General features: G+C 35.8%; 1 protein-coding gene across 8 annotated transcripts in view; it reads right to left on the minus strand.

The window, feature by feature from the left end:
* NCOA1 (nuclear receptor coactivator 1) overlaps nucleotides 1-21242 on the minus strand; it is a 262175-nt gene that overhangs the window by 53192 nt on the left and 187741 nt on the right. For all 8 annotated transcript variants that reach the window (XM_049695689.1, XM_033425290.2, XM_049695688.1 and 5 more), the window contains 4 exons: nucleotides 14883-15030; nucleotides 12247-13567; nucleotides 9217-9397; nucleotides 550-667 (listed from right to left, as the gene is read on the minus strand). In XM_049695689.1, the coding sequence (XP_049551646.1) occupies nucleotides 550-667; nucleotides 9217-9397; nucleotides 12247-13567; nucleotides 14883-15030 (1768 nt within the window). The remainder of the gene's footprint in view (nucleotides 1-549; nucleotides 668-9216; nucleotides 9398-12246; nucleotides 13568-14882; nucleotides 15031-21242) is intronic.

The raw sequence follows: 21242 nt of genomic DNA on the forward strand, positions 1-21242 counted from the left end.
GGACTACAGTTCACAGTTAAGGCTCCACACTCAATATTACCTACTCATCCTTTGGTTGCTATATATGAGATACACTCTATGTGTTGGAATGGAGCTACCTGTGTGGATTAAGAAATTAAATTCCAATTAAGATGGGACACTGAGTAGAGGTGGAAAGTACCTTCCCTTCTTATCCACTCTTGCTCCAAATAAAGAGAAAAGCTGGACAAAATAAAGAGCAACATAGTTGTTGTGCCGAGGCCAATTCATCCACAGGTCCCAGGAATTTTATGGTAATCAATCAAAGAAAAGTAAGAGATGAAAAATAAAACAACAGCTGCATACTATATCAGCCTCCTGATAATTACAATGTACACTAGCCTTGCAGTCATGCAGTAAATACATGTTTGATTCGGTGTCCTCCTCCATCCTTTTCTTTTCATTAAACCTTCACTTCTATTAATATCTCACAAAATACCAATACAGACTGGAATCTAGTTTGGGAAAAGTAGTTCTTTGCTGTAGAAGTTGGTATCTGATACTTCATAATATACAAAATGTATTACTCACTCCTCTGGCTTATTCTGATTTACAGCTGTCACTGTATTATTTGTCCATGGAACCTGATCACCACTTCCTGGTTGTCCAAACTGGTTATCAATTGCTTCCAATTCCAGCTCAGGTAATCCTGGTTAAAGAAGAAAAGGTAAGAAGTCAGGACATATTACAATGGAAGATAAGATGATAATATTTTTAAGAAGTAATATATTGTACGGTAGAGTGAGATTTCCCCTATAAAATACTACCTCAGTGATACAAAAGTCACTTATCCAGAAACTTAAATTATCTAGAATGTGACCACATAATAAGTAAATGAGAAAGTGAGAAAAGGTCTCTGAATCAAAGGAAGTCCGATGTTAAAAGTTTTTATATATTACCATAAGAGAATCACTTAGGACTTTGTCTGAAATTATTTATTTTAAAGACAATCATAACAATTTGGTTGACTGCTTATTCAGTCTACACCATATTAGAATATGCTATAAGTAGGGGCAGTGTTACTGTCATAAAGTGAGAGCCGCAAGTAAAAGATAAAATATGTTCTATAAAAGGCAGGAACAGAAACTAAAGGGCATTGCAGTCTGGGGACAAAACTCTACAGTTGTTAACTGAGAATATAGCTGTACAATAACAGTATAATTAATTGATGTCTATAATGATGAATGAAAAAAGGGGTTGAATTATGTCTTGTAATAGAAGAAAATAGTTTGTGCACTTTAGAACGTTTTTGTGTGGGCAATGGTTTTGAAAGGTTTATTTCTGTACTATTTATAGTAGGAAAGAACTGTAAATAACCTAAATACCAGAAATTTGCTGATTGATTAATGAATTATGGTATAGATATTTACAACATGCTGATAAATGAAAAATAAAAAAAGTATAATCTAAGACATTATGTTCAGGATGATTCTGTTTTTATAAGCTATTTCATATATATTAATAGAAAAAATGCTCGTAGGCTATATATCCTTGGTAGATTTTAGGTTGTGAGATTAAGGATTACTTTATTTTCTTTTAGTGTTTCTCATGGTTATTTGTAATCTCTAAAGAGAACAAAATTCATATGTTGAAGCCTTAACCTCTAGTACTTCAGAATGTGACTGTATTTGGGGACAGGGCTTTGAGTGAAGTGACTAAGTTAAAATAGAGTCGTTAGGGTGGGCTCTAATTTAATATGACTGGTGTTCTTAAAAGAAGAGGTGGTTAGGACACAGACAACACAGACAGAGGGACAGCCATGAGGACATAGTAAGAAGGAAGCCATCTGCAAGCTAGTGAGAGAGGCCTCAGAAGACACCAAACCTGCTAACCCCCTAACCTTGGACTTCAAGCCTTCAGATTGTGAGAAAATAAATTCTGGCAATAAAATACCACTGGTCTGTGGTATTTTATTATTATGGCAGCCCTAGCAAACTAAAAACAAAAACTAAGAAAGCCTTGGTGGCTTAAGAAAAAACAGAATTAGGTAGAATTCTTCATTCTAATGAATGGAGAATAAGTAGATTTAAGGATGCTCCCCAAATTTATTTAATGCTGGATACTGATCATTATTAACCACACAAAACATGTTAGGCTCACTTTTATGTGAAATATACTCAATATTTAGTATGAATGAAACATAGGAGTCCATATAAAAGCACATTCACTTCTACATGCAAAGAATTATAGCCTGCAATTAAACTTTCTTCTTTATCATGACAAATGATAGAGAAATCAAATTCTAAAAGGATTCTGGGGAAAAAAAAGCAAAAAACAAAGCAAACAAAAAACACCAAACAGCAGCAATAAATGGTGATAGGAAAGTAATCCCTTAATTCCTCTCATTACTTCAGTCAGGAAGTTGGTCAAAGATTATCTAAAGCTGTCTCATTGCTCTGCTGCACACATTAATTTTTCAATCTTATTCCATTTTAGAAATCTAACCTAAACAAAATAATTATATTTAAGAGTCAAAGAAAACTTACATGGCTGTCTACCATCAATACTTAGTATTACAGGATAGTTTATTTGACTCAGTAATAGGACACAGTATCTCATTTTAGTAGTCTTGATGGGAAAAAAGGTTAAGAAAACAAGTTGGATAAAATATTTTCAAAATAAAGATTCACGTGCTAAATTTGGTGAAAAGGGGGGGAAAATCCAAAGAAATCAATCACTGATTCAATTAAAAGTTTTGTTTGCATAGGCTGTATGCTTAAAAGAAGTTGGTTTTTATTCTAAAAGTCCCTTCAACCTTTTAGGACTTCCTTTAGAAACTCACTTACATAAAAAAAACTCGAGGATTTGCTGCAATGTTTTACAAAATACACACTTTATCTCTCTTTGTCCAGGGAATAAACCTACTATTTTTGGTCTTGTTTGTGTCTCTATTGCAAACATGAGTAAGTATGTATATATGTTACACAAGACAGGCATAGTAATTTTTAAAGGGACGCATTACTGCATTTACTAGTCTCTGTTGGAGAGAGGCAGCTGAAGCAGGGGTAGGAAACAAGCTCTTAGCGATTCCTGATCAAGCTATTAATGGTTTTGCTTTTTTTTAATCATCTGAGCAAAGGGCTCAACATCATATTTTCTCCATTTTAAACATGGTTAAAAGAAAACTTTATATCCCTGTGAGCCACAGCGATTCCAGCTTAAAAGAGCTTATATTATTAAAAAATTTAAAAACTTCTGCACACAAAGTAGAAAGCATTGTCTAATCAAGAGAGTGGCTTTTGCACACTTTACTCCACTAAGAGTTGATTCAGCATCTAGTGATTGTGATGTTCACAGTTAATTTTCTTCAGCTGTTGGTAAAGAGATTTCTGGTTCAGTTTTGTGTTGCATTTGGCTGTTAACTACTCACAGCAGTTACAATGTTTTATTTGACTAATTTCTCTACTATACAAAAAGAACTATAAATCAATAAGATGAAAACTGAATAGCCCAATAGATATATGGTCAGAGAATATAAACAGGTCACATGAAATCACTGAAAATTGATCAACCTAATTCACAATAAAAAAAATACAGATTAAAACTACATTGAGATACTTAAAAAAACACATCAAATTGGCAAAGATGAGAAAATGCATAATTCATCTTATTAGAAAGGACGTGTGGAAAGAGGAACATTATCAGTTAGAGTGTAAACTGGCATAAGAAAGGCCATTTGGCAAAATCTGTCTACCCTTTGACCCAGCAATTCTGTTCAGAATTTATATTTCAGATATACTCTCAAATGTGGTCAACTATCTCTACATAAGATTATTCATTTTAGTTTTGTACTGGCAAAAGATGCCTACCGATAGCCACAACACACTAAACACAACCTCAGAAACAGGGAACTAAAAATGGAGTTTTGAAGTACTGAAAATGTTTTATGTGAAACAATTATTTTTAGTTATGAACACTATTAATGTACTACAGATTAATAAGATTTTAAAAATTATCATCTCAGAATATGTTCATAGAACATAAAAACAAGCACCTCAGTAGGTCATTCCTTACTTCAGTGATGTTGCCAATGTTCAAATATTTTTGAAGTTCTTCTAGAACTGTCTTAACCAGTATACAAGTCCTTCAAGAAAATACTTCTCCTTATAACTACATCTAATTTTGGTTCTGATGTTTTAAAAAGTATTATTCTTTTCAGATCAACAAATTTGGCTCCAAATAACTTCACAAAACTTCAAAAGTCAAATCCACCCTCAAGAGATAGAAATTTAAAGATGGTAAAAAGGACATAGTAGAGGTTCTGAAGGTACTGCCAAGAAAGCACATTCTGTATATTTTGATCAACATCCTCCTAAGGTGTCTCTTGATGTGCTCTTGTAGTACATTTCTAACAAAATTATTTAAATCACTTGGTCACACAGTATGGTTGTGTGTGTGCATATACACAATGTGTTTTGAAACCAGGCAGACTGAAATTTAAATCCTGGTTCTGCATATACTAACTGGATAACTTTGGGCAAGTTTTTGTTTGTGTGTTTTCTTTTCTTTCTCTGGAACTTATGACCTTAGTTTCCTCATATGTAAATAGATCTAAGGAAAATTTCTGGTTCAGTGTGAAATATATCATCTATATTTTATTTGATGTGTAAAATTATCACTGAAACAAAAGTAAAAGGGGAAAACAAATCTACAGCTGAAGGAGAGGCAAAAGAAGCAGCATGGCAGCTGACTAGAACAATGAAGAATTTCTGAAAGATAAAACAGATGGAAAGATAAAACTGATGGTGAAATTGACCTAAACTAAAAACCTTACATCAGGACAAAGAGGAGATTTTCCAAAAAGGGGGTTTTTCTCAGAAGAACACTAGAACAACTCCAGGTTCAGTGGTCATTCGAGCGTGTAAAGGAAGAGGCCATGGGTGATTGCTGGGATAATTAAAGGACAACTGAACAGCTGCCACCAGGCACTGCTCTGAACGCAGCTGACTCTGGCGTCTGCCCATGGGATTAAAGTGGTGAGTACATGACTCAGTGTGGGAGTTCTGCCCAGGGAATCTCCCAAAGTGGGTGTGAGGGCTGCCACGAGGGATTTCCCCATCACCAACCCCCACTCCATCACAACGACAACTAAGAATCAGGGCCTCTATAATCAGAACCTACATTCACTGCCAGAGCAAAAGGCCTCTCACTTTAGCTAAAGAAACACTCTAGCTACCAAGATGTTTCATTCTAGGTCTTTTTCAGTATATATGGACAGACAGCCCTGATTTACCAAACATTCAAGAAAAGTCAACAGCAGAAAAGAAAGATAGCAAATTTGACAAAGAGAGAAAGAAACTTTGAAGGAAAAAGGGTTGTTACAGAAAATAGATGAGCCCTAAAGTAATATGCTAAATTTATCATCACATAGATTTAAAAGTCTATCATATACATAAATGGTAATAGACCTCTATGAAAAAAATTTCTAAAAACATGATCACCACAATTATAAGAACTCAATAGATTGACTGAAGAGCAGAATGGATATAGTTGAAGATTCAGTTTTGATCCAGAAAATCTGGCCCAGACTCTCTCAGAATACAGTGCAAAGTATGACAGAAAAGATAAGTGACATGGCAGATAGATCCAGAAGTTCTAATAGGTATATCTCAGGTGGTGAAATACTATGATAATTAAACTGTCCTATGTGAGACCTTTGGGCACAAGGTCAAGACATGGAATCAGCTACTGGATAATGGACTCTGGCTCTAGTGAAAGGTAGTGGTGGGCAGTGTAGATGCTAGAGGGGGCAGAGAATCAGAGGCAGTTCTCTTCCCTTTATAAGCTATCATATTTTTGTCCTCATCTTTTTTTCTTTCTTTTTTCTTCTCTAGTCTTTTGTTATCTTTTTCTTTCTCCTGCCCAACTTGTTTCCTTAGCCTTATGCCTCTTGAAACCTTTTTTCTTGTCGGTATGGAAACTTTGTAAACACTGTCTGCAGCTATCACCCTCCCCTCATTTACCTCAATTTCTTCCCCTCTATGCTTCTGGCCTTCAGCAATACTACAGCACAGGGTTTAACAGATTCTGGCCTATTTACAAACTTTTATACATGGAGCTGTATTCAGGGGAGGAAATCTCAAGAAAGAAAAAAGAGCTATTTGCCTCAAGACAGATTATGAATGAAAAACACTCTACTTTCACAGACTTGTAGAGCTAGAAGACACCTTCTTTTTTTTTTTAATTAATTAATTTATTTATTTATTTTTGGCTGCATTGGGTCTTGCTGCACACGACCTTCTCTAGTTGCAGCGAACAGGGACTACTCTTCCTAGAGGTGTGCAGGCTTCTCACTGTGGTGGCTCTCGTGTTGTGGAGCACAGGCTCTAGGTGCACAGGCTTCAGTAGTTGTGGCACACAGGCTCAGTAGTTGTGGCTCGTGGGCTCAAGAGCACAGGCTCAGTAGTTGTGGAGCATGGGCTTAGTAGCTCTGTGGCATGTGGGATCTTCCCAGACCAGGGCTTGACCTATGTCCCCTGCACTGGCAGGTGGATTCTTAACCACTGCACCACCAGGTAAGTCCCCCTTCTATTTTTATTAACTTTAATTTTCATCAAATTAACACATATACATAAATTTAAAAGTCAGGACCAAAAGGCCTATTAATGAATAAAAGCAGTTTCCTGTCTTGCCCCTTCTGATCCTTTAACTATTTCCCTTTCAACAGAGGCAACCATCCACAACTTGTGTAGCTGTTTTCTTTAGCATTTGCCTAATTATTTCTAAAATATCTCCATTTTAGATTTCTGACTCCCCATCATGATAGATGGGGTTTTAGTTCTCTCACATCACCTCTCTTATTACCTCCTGTGCCCTCAATTCCCTAACAGAGATCACAGTTCTTTATAAAATAAAAAGTTAATATTTAGATTCTTACGACTACACAAATATTACTCACTGCTAAGTCATGTCATGTACTATGTTCAAACATCCTTTCTTATATCATGATTTCTTTTCGCTGGAGTTAACAATTATTTTTTTTCATTTTCCTGCTTTTCTAGGAGAATTTTTTGGATGCTTCAACATTTTTGACATAAATCTATCATTAATATTTCCTATAAACTCAAAGAGATAAATTTAATTTCTCCCTTGGAGGCCACCTTTCCAGAGGACTCAGGCCCCCTGCTCCAATCAACACTGCTTGTTCTCTAATCTTGCTGATCATTCCTGGACTTCCCTTCAGTTCCTCTGTTTCCCCTGGACCCTGTTTTTCTTTTTTGGTTTTCTCCCTGTTCGCTGAAGTATATCTTCTAGGACCTGTCAAACAAATAAAAAAAGAGTATGCCAAGGAAGTATACAATGAGTGTATGGACTAAAAAATTTTTGAAAAGATATTTCATCCATGAATAACATGGGAAGAAAAAAAGGGACAAAAAGCAAGAAAGAATTTTTGGAAATTAGATATCCAAAATTTTTTAATTGCAAGAGAAATATCAGAAAATAAAGCTGAGAAAAGCTGTCAGAAAGAACAAAAAGACCAAAAGACGTATAGAAAGCAGGGAAGAAAAAGTTAAGATCGACCTTGTTTTGTTTGCTCTCTTTCAAGTTACAGACTTCCTTCAAAGTCCTGATTATCTTTGGCTGTGTCTATTCTAAACAGACACAGTGTTCTAAAACACTGACTGCTTAGGCTCAGTGTGAGGCTTGTGTCTGCTGGTAGCCTTCACTGTTGGATGCTTAGATGGTAGCATGACCTTTGCATTTTAGGGATTTCCCCATACATACCAATATCCAGACATCTTCTTTCTGGCCATTTGGTATCTCCTGAGATAACCCCTCCAGTCTCCCACATTGGAAGGGGAAGGACAAGGATGAAACCAATCAATATGCAGACTTTCACTTTATCTACTCTTAGCCTTACACCTCATTGCTTCCCAACTGTGCCGGATATCCCAGAGTCTGGAATCTCTATTTCAATTAGAAGACTTCTGAAGTTGTTTCATCTAATTCTTATTTTGCAGATAAAGAGAATGATACTCAGAAAATTCATGTGCTTAAGGTATTACCATTAATAAACGGGAAATATGAGACTTGAACCTAGGCTCCTGCTCTCATCTAGCGTTCTGGTCAGCTGAAAAACTGCTTCCAAAAATGTCAGAGATGACTTGAGATTTTTCTTTCCAGATGTCTGGAATCTTGGTAAGCTTTTGGGAATTGTGTCATGCCAGCTAAAAGCTGTAGTCAGACTGAAATAAACAAGGCCCACATCTGGTCCCATTAGAAGAGGGACAGGCAAATTTTGAAAGTGAGCTGGTTAGTTTCCTTTACTTTCAAGGTCACACAATGGAATTATCACCACTATTTTTTTCAACTTCAAAATTTGATGGGTGAAAACTATCTTCATGAATTGGAAGTATACTATTCAAAGTGTCTCTTAAGTAGGAGAATGCTACCATGGGCTAGAGGAGTCATGACCTATTTCAACATAAATGTCTCCTAAACAGTGGCCCATGAAAAACTCATTCTGTGGGGTAACATGTATTACTTGAGAAAAGGAATTCCATAATTAAGAAAAGTTTGGAAAATGCTGGATTAAAGAAATCTTTAAATTTAACTTGTAAGGCTAAAAGGATGTATTGTACAACATGGGGAATATAGTCAATATTCTGTAATAATTGTAAATGGAGTGTAAACTTTAAAAATTGTATAAAACTTTGTTTTAAATTAAAAAACAATAAACTGGCACAAACATAAAGCAAAACAATTTTTAAAATACATAAACTAGTTCATCTAACACAGGACTTCCTAAAACCTTTAATATGCACTATGGAATTTTAATAGAGGAATGGTGTATATGTCACGTAGCATTTGCCCAGTGTATGTTAGCACAAAATCCTTTTTTTCATAGGACTAGTGATCAAGGAATACACTTTGGGAAACATAATCTGATCCAATATTATATTTCTGAAAGTCCTACTGTGGAATGCTTTGGGTAAGAACACAAAATTGCTCTCCTTAACATCAACTGCTCACCTTAACATCAATTACAAAAAAGTAGAGGTTATACTGTAACTTAAAATAGACATGATGAGTGAAGTTCATATGTCTGAAAGTAACTGTGTATTACTAATAGTGGCATTAATGAAAAGATATTTCACTCTCAACCAACAAAAGGTCTGTGCAATAATGATGAGAGACAAAGCACTAATCCATATTATCATTAAACATTTAAAATGAAGTTCTGTCCCCAACACATACTATTCAGCCTGGAAGTGGGTCTGGCAGTGGTGGTCTGAAGTGCAGCTGGCAGGATCTCCGATTTGATGGCTACAGTGGTGACTGCACCATCCATCCTCTCTGTCTCACATAAGCCTGGCAACTGTGCTGCCTTCTCCAGCGTGGGTAGTAACTGATCAAACTGGTCAAGGTCAGCTGTAAACTAAGAATGGAAACCAAAGTTAGAGGAAATATATTCTACACTTTCACCTGAAACAATGTAGAAAACAAGTTGTTCCTTTAAACTATATGAATTGAGTGTGACTATGAGAGAATGAAGAAAGAAGAATTAGAAAGATTGGGGTCTCACTGAAATAACAGGACCTAACACTGGAACAAAATGTGGACGCTTATGATATTAATATACTACAGGATATAAGATAACATACACATAGTGCTTATCTACTATATCTCTGTATAAAATGTATGCACTGGAAAAAGACTGAACTGGAAAGAAATATCGAGAGTACTGTGTTACGACGATAGCACCATGGGTGATTATCTTCTGTCATATTTTTCAAAATTCTATAAAATGGCTTACTTTATGATGGTGCAAAACATACACTGTTTTTTAAAATAATTTTTAAAAGTTTGGGAAAGTTTTTAATAAATATTAGCTTGAAAGATCCCAGAAAGGTCACTTCCCACTTAAGTACTTACTAGAATAAGAAACATATCTTCTAGCATAGGTAGGGAGTTCCTACATCTGTCTGTGGCTATGCACAGGAGAAAACTGACCTTTATTTCACAGTATTATTCCACTATGGTTACCTTAAGATAATTCATCAACATAAAATGTCTACCTGTTTGGGTTTCATTATTTACTTCAACAAAAATTTCTTTCTAGATTGTGTAACAGAATTACATGTATTTTTTTTTTTAAAGTGTGGCTTCTTTCACTTAACGTTACATTTCTGAAGTTTAGATACCTTGTCGCAAGTAGCAATAGATCCCTTTGTTTTCGTTGCTGAATAGTATCTCATTGTATGAATATGCTACAATATATTTATCAATTCTACTGTAATGGATTTGGGAGTTTTTCTGGGTTTTGGCTAATACAAGTTAAACTACTATGACTATTTTTGAACATGTCTTTTGTGGCACATGCAAAAAGTACTAACAATAAAGGAAAAAACTGACAAATTGGACTATGTTAAAATGAAGAACTTCACTCCAACAAAAAGTACCATTAAGAGAAAGAAAAGGCAAGGCACAACATAGAGAAGATATCCACAAATATATAAACAATAAAGGACTCACCCAAAATGCATAAAGAACTCTTACAGGTCAATAGGAAAAATATAACATATTGGGAAAATGGGCAAAACACCTGAACAGGCTATTTACAAAAGAAGAAATCCAAATGACCAATAAATGTTTACCAGGGAAAGGCAAATTAAAACTACGAAATATCACTACACAGACCCCAGAACAGCTAAAATTTAAAAGACTGACAACAGCAAGTATTAACAAGGATATGGAACAACTAAAAGGAATTCTCACACACTAGGAAAACTGGCATTATCTACTAAAGATGAACACATACATATTTTACGATCTTGCAATTCCACTCCCAGGTATAAACTCAGCAGAAATACATGTACATGTGCACTAAAATAGATGTGCCAAGATTGTACACAATGGTATTTTCTTATAAAGCTGTTACTTTTAAAGTTAATTTTAAAGCATGAGAGTTTTAACATAGTTATTATTTAAAGCTGTTTTTCAGCTGAGAAACACAGCACTAGTTTAGTTGTACCAAGAGACAGCCTTCTCAAAGAGCACACACGTAAAGAAATAACCCAAATAGTGTTATAGTAAAGAGAGACAATACAGAGCACTATGAGAGTGGAGAGGAAGGGAATGTTTAACTAAGGCTACTGGGGAAGGCTTTACAGAAATGATGTCTGAATTGTTTGTGAAGGATGAGTAGAAGTTCAGCAGACATAGAAAGGAGAACAAGGCAGAAGATGCTTAGAAGAGACATGGCTTATCTCAGGAATGGCAAGGGCTTCCATGTGCCTAGAATGCAGTATGCCTGAGGGAAGAGAGAGACTTCTGTGAGATGAGGGCACAAAATAAAGCTGACTCAAGAAACTGTAGGACCTATACGTACTAAGTGTGAATCTTGTTTCACAATGAAGAGTCTTATTAATAAACTGCTTTGTGAATACATTTTCAGCTATTTCATGTATGTCTATATTCTGTCTAAATAATGTGTAAGCTCCTAGCAGGGAGGAACCACATTTTCTGTTTTTCTTAAATTCCTTCAGAGTCCACAGCAATTACTCAATAAATGAAGCTGCCTATTACTTTTCACTCCACGCCCTACCCCAGCCTAAACACAGAGGTTCCTGATCCATAACAATTTATGCAAAGGTTTATTTGTATTTACTTCTGTTTCAGGGCATGTTATATACCCTACTACCCAGAATACTCAAAGTCCCTATTCTGATGGGGGTTGTGGACTGAGGGCAGTTAGAATCAGATGAGAAGGAAACAGACTTTTAAAAATGCTTCAAAGGAAATTAAATAGCAAAGCAAGCCAGACTAGGCAGCTTTGTCCACCTCCTCACATTTCTCTCTCATTTCATTTACATCAGAGGTTCCCAAATGTAGTTACATATCAGAGTTCTCTGGGGAGTGTCTTTAAAATACAGGTTTCTAGGTTCTATTCTGAAAGAGTTGGATTTAATAGGTGGGAAGATGGGAGGAGGGGGCAGGGAAGGTATTTTTTTAAACCTCCAAAGATGTGAACTCTAATTTTATAGAAAGAAAGAAACATCTACTTTCTTAGAATGCCACATTAATATTGTCGCCCTCCAAGGTTCCAAAGAGAACTTTTCAGGGCATCCCGTAATTTCTCAACCATTGAAACTAACCTTTTAACACATGCCCAAGGGATAGGCAAAACATAGCCTGAATCCAAATATGGTCTATGGATGGAATAAAATAAATGAAAAGAAAAAAATAACTAGGAATGTTCATTCTGTGAAGCAAGGAATTACCTACCTGGCTCTGTGACTCCAGTTTAATTTCCTCAGGAGCAGGTTTGGTCATTGGGGCTGGATTTGTGTTACAAGGATCCATCTGTTCTTTCTTTTCCACCTTCACCTTTACATCATCCAGGCTCAGGTTTGGAGTGGATCTTAAATCTTTCTCATCTTTATCTAAAAGGTAGCGTAGGAGCTGATGGTCTTTTGATTCTTTTTTCTTTGAAGCATCCAGTTCCAGCTTTATACTGGAGTTCCCTTGTACCTGTCCAGTCACTGCCACAGAAGTAGATGCACTGTCCTTTTTATCAGGCTCCACAGACAAAGTTGTGATATCCGAGGGGCTACCCTCCTGTAAGAGCCGGTGTAGGATTTTGTGCCGCTCTGTCAGTGAGCTATGAGAGGAAGGGCAAGAACCACTTGAAGAGCTAGCAGAGGCAGAGCTGGGAGTGCCTGTGCAGGACAGTACCTCTTTGCAACTTGTGTCTATATCAGCATGCCGTAACTGCTGCTCTGCAGTTGTTGTCAAAAGCTGCACTAGTTTGTGACTGGTTTGAGAGTATTTATTGTCTCCATCTGAGAGTCTGTCACTGTTATGCAGAAGCCCAGAATCCAGAGGTTTGCCATCATTAGAGCTGTTGTCAGACTGAATCATTTCATTTAAAATGGATGCGATCTCTTTATTATCTTTGGATTCAGCTTTTGCTGGCTGTATATTTAATCTGTTAGGTGAATTCTGTGAGCTCATCTGCCTGAGGACTGGAGAACTGGCAGAGAAGCCAACAGAGTTATTGGGTCCTTCATTCATACTCTGTAAAGGTGTTACTGGGATGTTTGAATAAGATCGGTTACTATTATTACAGGCAGTACTTGTCATGCTAACGGGGGAGCTTAATGTCGGAATATTAGGAGGAAATGAATTGTTTGGCATCCTGGGCCTTGTTGCCAATCCAGAACTAACTTGTCTCCTTGGAGACATGAACTGTGCAAGGGATATTCCTGTACCTTCCATAGGAGAATTATTGAGGTTTAAAGACGGATTAGTGCTCTGGGAACTGGCCTGTCCCTGGTTTAAGGCAACACTGGCTACAATCTGATTTCCAGGTGAGCATCCAAAACTCCCTTGGCTGTTGCTAGAATTACTATGACTGCTGCTATGAAGGTCTGAGCTCTGTTGGCGGTTTACTCTGGTGGATACCACGTTGTTGTTGGATGGTGGCAATGTAGCTGAACGGGCCGCGCCGTGAGCTGGAGAGATACTAGGATTGACGGAAGGGTTTACCCGGGGAATTGACATTCCAGGATTAGTGTCATCTTGAGGAGAAAGACCACTGTGTTCCCTAGAGGAGGAAAAGACATTCAAAGATCTTCACTGTTTTCCATTATAATATTTTTATGATGCATATTATAAAACAAGACCATTAATCTCACTAATGTAGCAAACTATCAAGTAAAAAGCTTCTGTATCACTTTAAACTAAGAAAAGCAGTGGACTGTTAGTACTACTGTGAAATATTAGCATCACTTAATAGGCAATAGTGCTTAAGACCCTGTAAATATGATAATGGTTTCAGTTAAATGGGAGAGAAACCTTTCTTGGCCTTGGAAAAAAATCCAATATATGCACTTTTAAACTTTTCAAAATTTCATATAAGTAATTAACACTACATAAGACTTTTAGTTGAAAGAGAAACTTTCCACACCTCTCTGGTATTTATTTATGGTATTTATTTATGACTCCCTTGTTACAGCTTTTAAGTATTTCAACTCCAAAGAGGAAGACTGGGTAAGGAAAATACTGTGTCACTGATGTAAAAATTAAAAAGGGTGACATGCAGACATAGCAGATGTTCTGAAAGAGAAATCACAATATGAAAAAAAGAACTGTGCTAATTCCACTCACAAGCATAAATTAAACTAAAATTAGAAAATGCAGAATACTGAATTCAGATTTTCATCAAGTTCTTTACTCAAATCCATAATTACGACAACAGATTTGTGACTGGTATTACCATGTTCCCATAAGCAAATATATCAGATGAGAGAAAGATGAAGTGAGGGAAAATGTCTTTGCTTTTGTTTAATGCTAAATTTTAAATAGTTGTAAATGTAGGATTTTGAATAATTCATAGGATAAGAGAATGGTTTCATGAATTTACCATATATAATAGTGCAAAACATATTTTGAGAGGAGAACAAATTAGAGGCAATGACATTCAAAAAATCTCAAGTGGATAGTTTAATAATTTGTAGTTTGATAAGCTATCAACTTGAACTCAGGAGCCACTGAGTTTTGCCCTAATGAAAATAAAGCACTTTTAAAATTAAAAAATAACAATACTAATAAACTCAAATCTTTTATGACCATAAGTTCACATATGGAAAGTTGGAAATTCTTAGCCACGTTTTTGGTTTTTACCCCTTAAGCATATATTCAGCCACACCTTTCCTGTCTCCCTTTTTAAACAACAAAGCTATTGTTAGGCGACAGAACTATAAAACTCAGTATGGATATATTAACTATATACTCATCATGCTAGTTTAATGCCTAATTTAAAATTTGTTTTCTCGCCATCAAGAATATAAAACTTTTTTCTCTAAGAAGAGATATGTGAACTGACTTATTTCATATGAAGCTCTCCAAATAAGTAGTACCTGTCGATGATATGAATTCCCATGATGAAAGGTTGCATGTCTGGACTTTGAGGGTAGCAAAGTTTACACTTGGTGTGGGCGCTAAGCATTGTCCCATCATTCAATATGAATCTATAGGATGGGCTGGAGGCAGTGCCACGAGTCATCACTGTTTCAAACAAAAGAGAAACCTAGTTAAAATTCTGACACTTATACTTTGGGCAAAGGAGAGTTACCAAGCCTTATTTCTACCTAGAACTTCATTTAAATGCCCTTCTAACTGCTGCCTGCTCAGACTCTAAATACAGTCAGATAAAGCAGATATCTGAGGGGGAAAAATGATTCTGGGTGAAATATACAATCTGATGACAAGTTTTAATTTAGTCCTACTTGAACGGGTGCCTCCTCACAGAAATTACAATTATGAAGAAACCACAAACCACACAAAAATCAACCTTAATCTTTCCCTATAACGGGGCAGCTCCTTAAATTTATTAAGTGTTCATTAAAAATACCAAGAAGTAATTTTCTCCCCTCTCATTCTCAGTATTATCTCTAACAAGCTCTCCCCCAACCTTTGGCTGGCTGATTTTTAAAAACAGCTTTATTGAGATGTCATTAATATACTATAAAATTCATCCTCTGAGTTTTGATTAGTTTGCAGAACTCTTTAACTGAAATTCAAATTTAATTTTTCACTCAGGAATGTGAATTGATAAGGTCCCCACTTGTCAAATTATTATAGTCATATATATTATTTTTGATGTTTGAATTTAGTTTAGTAAGCAAATTAAGATAAAGCCACTGATTACTAATATAAAATAAAAACTAGGTTAAAGCAGTCAAATCACTGTATAAACAACACGGTTTACTTTTGTCCTAAAGCTTTATTAACAACAGATAAAATTCTAACTCTACTGGTAAATATTTATGAAATATGTAAAGGCTCTACCAGACTACTAAGTAAGAAAATGTCACTGATGTTTCAGTAATACAATAGAATTCTTTTTTGAGAAAGATTTAATAGGTAGACTCAGCTATACCAAGGTTAAGAATCATATCCACTGAAATACAAGGGTTACTACCACAAATGACTATTATAATGTAGCCTGTAATAAATGTTAGTCCTATTTTTCAAAGACATTTCAGAAAGGGCTTCAGTCACACTTTAAAGACATATGAGAAAGACAAAATGACCAACTGATAAATAATTTTTGAAGCTACATATTACTTTAAGTGAAGAGAAGGCAGGCTCTACTTTATTGCCATGGGTATACCATATAAACTGAAGAGGGCATAATCTGCTGTAAATCTATGCCATACATAAATCTCCCGAAGTACCAAAACCAGGATATAAAGTTAATTTCAAGGATTCCTTACCCACCTGGCAATTTCAGCCAAATCACTGGCACATTTACCAAATACAACACATGGAGAAATTTAGTATCTAGTGAAATAATAAATGATGAAAAAGTCTTTACTGAAAACCGATAATTTCTGTGTAAGGATATAAGTTAAATGTTTGCTCTGACAAAACCTTAAAAATATATTAACAATTCCCAACTGTTAATATCTTCTGATAATATATTTTAGAAAACACAACTACAACAAAAAAGTGGCACTTTAAGATAATTATTAACCTGGGATATTGAGAAAGCTACAGATATATAAATGGCCAGATAAGACACAGAAGATATTTCACGTTATTTTGCTGATGCCATTTTGTCTATTTTTTCATCACACTTTATTGCGCTTTAGGATCATTCTGCTGGAAAGCGTTCTCTGGCTCTTCACCACTGAGCTGACGGTCCAATATGGGAGTCATCAGCCACTTCCATAATGTGGCAAATTGACGGGGTAAATTAAATTTAAAATTAAAAGAAATTTAAAATTCAGTGCCTTAGTCTCACTAGCCACATTTCAAGTACTCAATAGCTGCATGTGGCTAGTGGCTACCATATTGGACAGTACAGCTCCATACAATCTGATTTCATTTTGCTTTCCAATCTTATTTTTCATTGTTTCATAAACATTTCTTCTATATCTCTTTGAACAGGAGGTAGAAAACCTTTTATACACTTATTTTTCTTCTTCAGGTAGAATAAACGTAAGGGCTAGTACTGTGTCCCATTCTTATTTTCCACTCTCCATTGAAATTGCACAATGCTTTTAAAGTGAGAAAGAACTAGAAACTCAGGCTAACATGGGAATATTAAAATACTGTGGATTACAGAACCATCAATGGTCCTTTGGTAATTATGCTTCCTTAACTTGGAGGACTACATCTAAACTAGTGAAAATTCCAAAATTGGGGAATCCCTTCTAACTTAATACAGGAAACTATTACACTTTAAGTTTTGAAGTTAGATTATTTATTTTCGATAATAAGGTGTGGAATAAGACTCAGCACAAAGAAGGCAGCACAGGTCAATGAAAAGCATAAAAGCCTAGGAATCAGATTTAGGTTTGAACTCTGACTTTGTCATTTACAAGTTTAGGACTTAATAATGCAAATTAACCTTTGCCCATTGTCACTAAAATGGAGCCAGCTTATTGTGAGATAACATCTAGCATGGAACCTGGTACATAGCAGGTACTGAATGAATATTTCCTGAATAAATACCAAAGAAAAAACAAACTACAAATAAGCAGCTTCCAAAGTACCTACGTCCTGAGTCATACTCACATTCAGCCAATCCCAAGATACCATTTATACTAATAGCTTCAACCTTACATAACAATCTAATATTCTGAATTAAGACATGAGCATGGGAGCCATAATTCTTTACAGAACTGGTTGGTTAAACGTCTGTTCTACACACCAAATTTTCCCCATAAGAAAGATCTGTGCCTGAACAAAACTATTTGGAATTTCATTTGATCACAGGTCCTGACCTTGTTTTCTGATTTAGTTTTACCAGGTTTTGTTTCCTGATTTAGTTTGCCCAGGTTTTGATCTCTGATTCCTGTGTCCATTTCTAAAATTTTTAGAACACTTAGTGAGTAGGGATGTTATTGATGTGGTATTACTGCCACCCCAGAAACTCTTCAAAGAACCTTTAAAATGGCAATCGTTTTTGCTTTTGTCCCCCCAGAGTAGGCCTCAACAAAGCCAGGAAACAGAGCAAAGGAAACTGTTTTCTCTGGTCACAGCAGCTATAGAAGTAGAGCTATTTGGGTTTTTGACTCCACCTAATTTGGTGCTGAGATAACCTCAACAAGCATGCCTTACTGATGTTAACCAACCGGGCAGGTTTAAAATGTATGGCAGGGTACTACACATCAATGCTGTAAGAGATTTTTCTTTCTTTTTGATATTTCCCTAGATATATGCAGAAAAAATGCAATTTAAAAATTGTTACTAAGAAAAAAAAATTACCCCTAGATGCTCTAAGATTTTCAGTCACCAATGTGTAAACTCTATTCAGTATACCGAAATTTCTCAAAAAGGAAAATAAACTCATATTTTAAATATTTTTAATAAAGTTAGACAAAAAAAAGATTTTCAGTTAACTCTGTTATACAGAACATGGACATTCTGGTTAATCATTCATATGGGAACTTACGTTTTATAGCAATACTTCCAAACTTATTGATACTACAAACTCCTTCCAACTGTCTCATGATTTTTTTAATGAAAATAACTTTATTTTGTGATTATAAAGTTAATAGAGAAATGAACAAAGAGTAAGTAAAGATAAAGTTGTATAATCCCATCACTCAGAGATAACCACTGTTAACATTTTGTTAGCCTTCTAATATTGGATAAATAGATATACAAGAATGAGATCTTACTATATATGCCATGCTTTCTTAGCCTGCTTTTTTTTTTTTTTTTTGCGGTACGCGGGCCTCTCACTGCCGTGGCCCCACCCCCCCACCACGCCACGGAGCACAGGCTCTGGACGCGCAGGCCCAGCGGCCATGGCCCACGGGCCCAGCCGCTCCGCGGCATGCGGGATCCTCCCGGACCGGGTCAGGAACCCGCGTCCCCTGCATTGGCAGGCGGACCCCCAACCAGTGCGCCACCAGGGAAGCCCCTCTTAGCCTACTTTTTTTTTTTTTTAGCCTACTTTTTAATGTAACAATGTATCATGGATATCTTTCAAAGAGAAGAAACGATCCAAATGACATTACATTACATTACATTATTGATAATAGGTAAATAATAAAACTTTCATAAAACTTTTCTAGGCTATCTAGCCCGACATTTCCCACGACTACTACTCTCCTTAAGTGCTAATAGATGTGCTACAGGAAAAAGTATTCTGAGGAAAAATAAGTCTGGGTAACAAAGTCAAACATGAACCTTTATTGTAGAACTTCCCAGAAACTTAAATACCTTAAATATGTCTTATGAATCCCCGAAAGTGGAGACTGAAATATTTCCCATATTTAATTCAGCATGAAATATCATTTCCTAGTTATAGCTATTAATATCTTGTGGAACCTATGTTTATGTTTTCCAAACTTTTCTGTAATAAAACATCTTAGACTATAGACTCTGGTTCAGTAGTGTGGGTGGAGTCCAGAAATCTGGTTTAACAACTGCCCCAAATGAATCTTATCAGGGACCTTAGGGAAGCATTTAACCTAGACTATTCTCTAAAAGAATGATTCTGAATTGAACAGAACTTAGGAAGCTTTTCTAAACTATATACCTTTATGAACTTCCTCCCAGTTTAAAAAATTCCTCAGGTGGTCCTGATACCCATTTTCCCTCCAGTCTCAATGGAGAACAACTGCTTTAATCTAGTTGATCCTGAATGCTCCCACAATATTCTTTGGCTGAAATGTTTTCAAATTTGATTCTGGAAAATAAAATGGTCAACACCCTTTAAAAGCAGTCCGTGAGCTGTCTGTCAAAAGCAGCTGAAAAACTAAGCTAAGAACTTAAATCTTTTTTTTTTCACACAAATACTAACGTTTAATCTCGTTTTCAAAGTCGAAGAATGAAAACTTGCAATTAAACACTGAGCAAGCCACATATTTAGGTAATATTTCTTAAAAAGTAAGAACTTAAATTTTTAATGCATATTAGGATTTTATACCAGCTGCTGCCTTCAAAAGGTAAGTTAAAGGCAGGAAAAAAGACGGAGGACAAATTTTCTTGCCTAATCAATTACTGTAGAGGTTTTACATTTTAAAAGTTTTACACAAAATCGAGGATATAGTGGCATAATTTGTTTCATTCTTTTACACTGTCCCTAAGTGCAGAGGCAGCAAGGAAACTGCAAATGCTATTTACATCTCTCTCCATTCTTGATAGACCAGTGGTTCTCAAATTTGATGCTGAATATAACTTGACTGCTGAATATAACATATAAGAAAAAGATGTGCTCGATTCATGAACGCTGTTTACCAGGATGTCCAGAATCTCCAAAACACTAGAATCAGTCATGTGAATTCTGGGCAATTTAATTCTGAGAAAAAAGTTATTTCTATTGAGGAATTTTTTTTTTTTCTAAAAAAAGTACAAGAAAAGGACATTAAGACGAGTAATGGAGAAGAGGTGTTGAATTATATTTCTTTACATTTCTCTCTAAATTGTTTTACTTCATATGTTAATGATACGTTAGTTACTTATTATACTTTAATCCATCTATTTTATAGAGAGTTCCAATGGTTTAGAAACACATACTTTAAACCACGGCTCAATCACATCTATGGGCAGCCTAGGCATTTGGACAATGAGACAATAATCTAGACCTGCTTTGCCTTGGCCAAAATGTATATCAATTATAGGCAAATAAAACTGAAAGTCTTTTAAGGAAAGCCTTGGAAGGTTCAACTTATAAAGTTAAGGCAAAAATCAAAGAGAAGAGTATCACATACTGCAGCATTTTAGGCAATGAGTGAAGACAGTGCTCTGAGTTTCCCACTTATGCAAAAGTCAAGTGCTATTGCTAGTAGAGGGAGTCACAAAGTTTGTAACCAGTGGATGGCATTAACTGCTTTCTGTAATGGTTTCCAAACCTGACTGCACTTCAGGATTGCCTGGGGAACTTCTTGGTCATATCCACTGAAATACCATCTTTGGGGATGATAACAGTCTAGTAAGAGGCCAACTGAAGAACCATTAGTCTGTAGGAAGCTGTCCCAGAAGTAAACAGACTAGTGAGATTCATACAGATGGCTTCCTGAAAACAAAAAAAGTCAAGCTGCTTCCTTCACATACCATTAGGAAGCAGCTGACCTAAAATGGAATGAATGGAAAATCATCTGTAAACTTAAGAAACCTAACGGGAAAATGTTAAAATTAAGAAAGGTGATGGAATAATGAAAAATATTTTAAAAATTGTTTTTCAGGAATAGCCAAACAAAAAGTCTCTTTCCAGACAAACTATTTACTTAGAGATTACAGAACAAATTACACTGGGA

Source organism: Orcinus orca, chromosome 13, assembly GCF_937001465.1.
Source record: "Orcinus orca chromosome 13, mOrcOrc1.1, whole genome shotgun sequence".
Lineage (NCBI taxonomy): Eukaryota > Metazoa > Chordata > Mammalia > Artiodactyla > Delphinidae > Orcinus > Orcinus orca.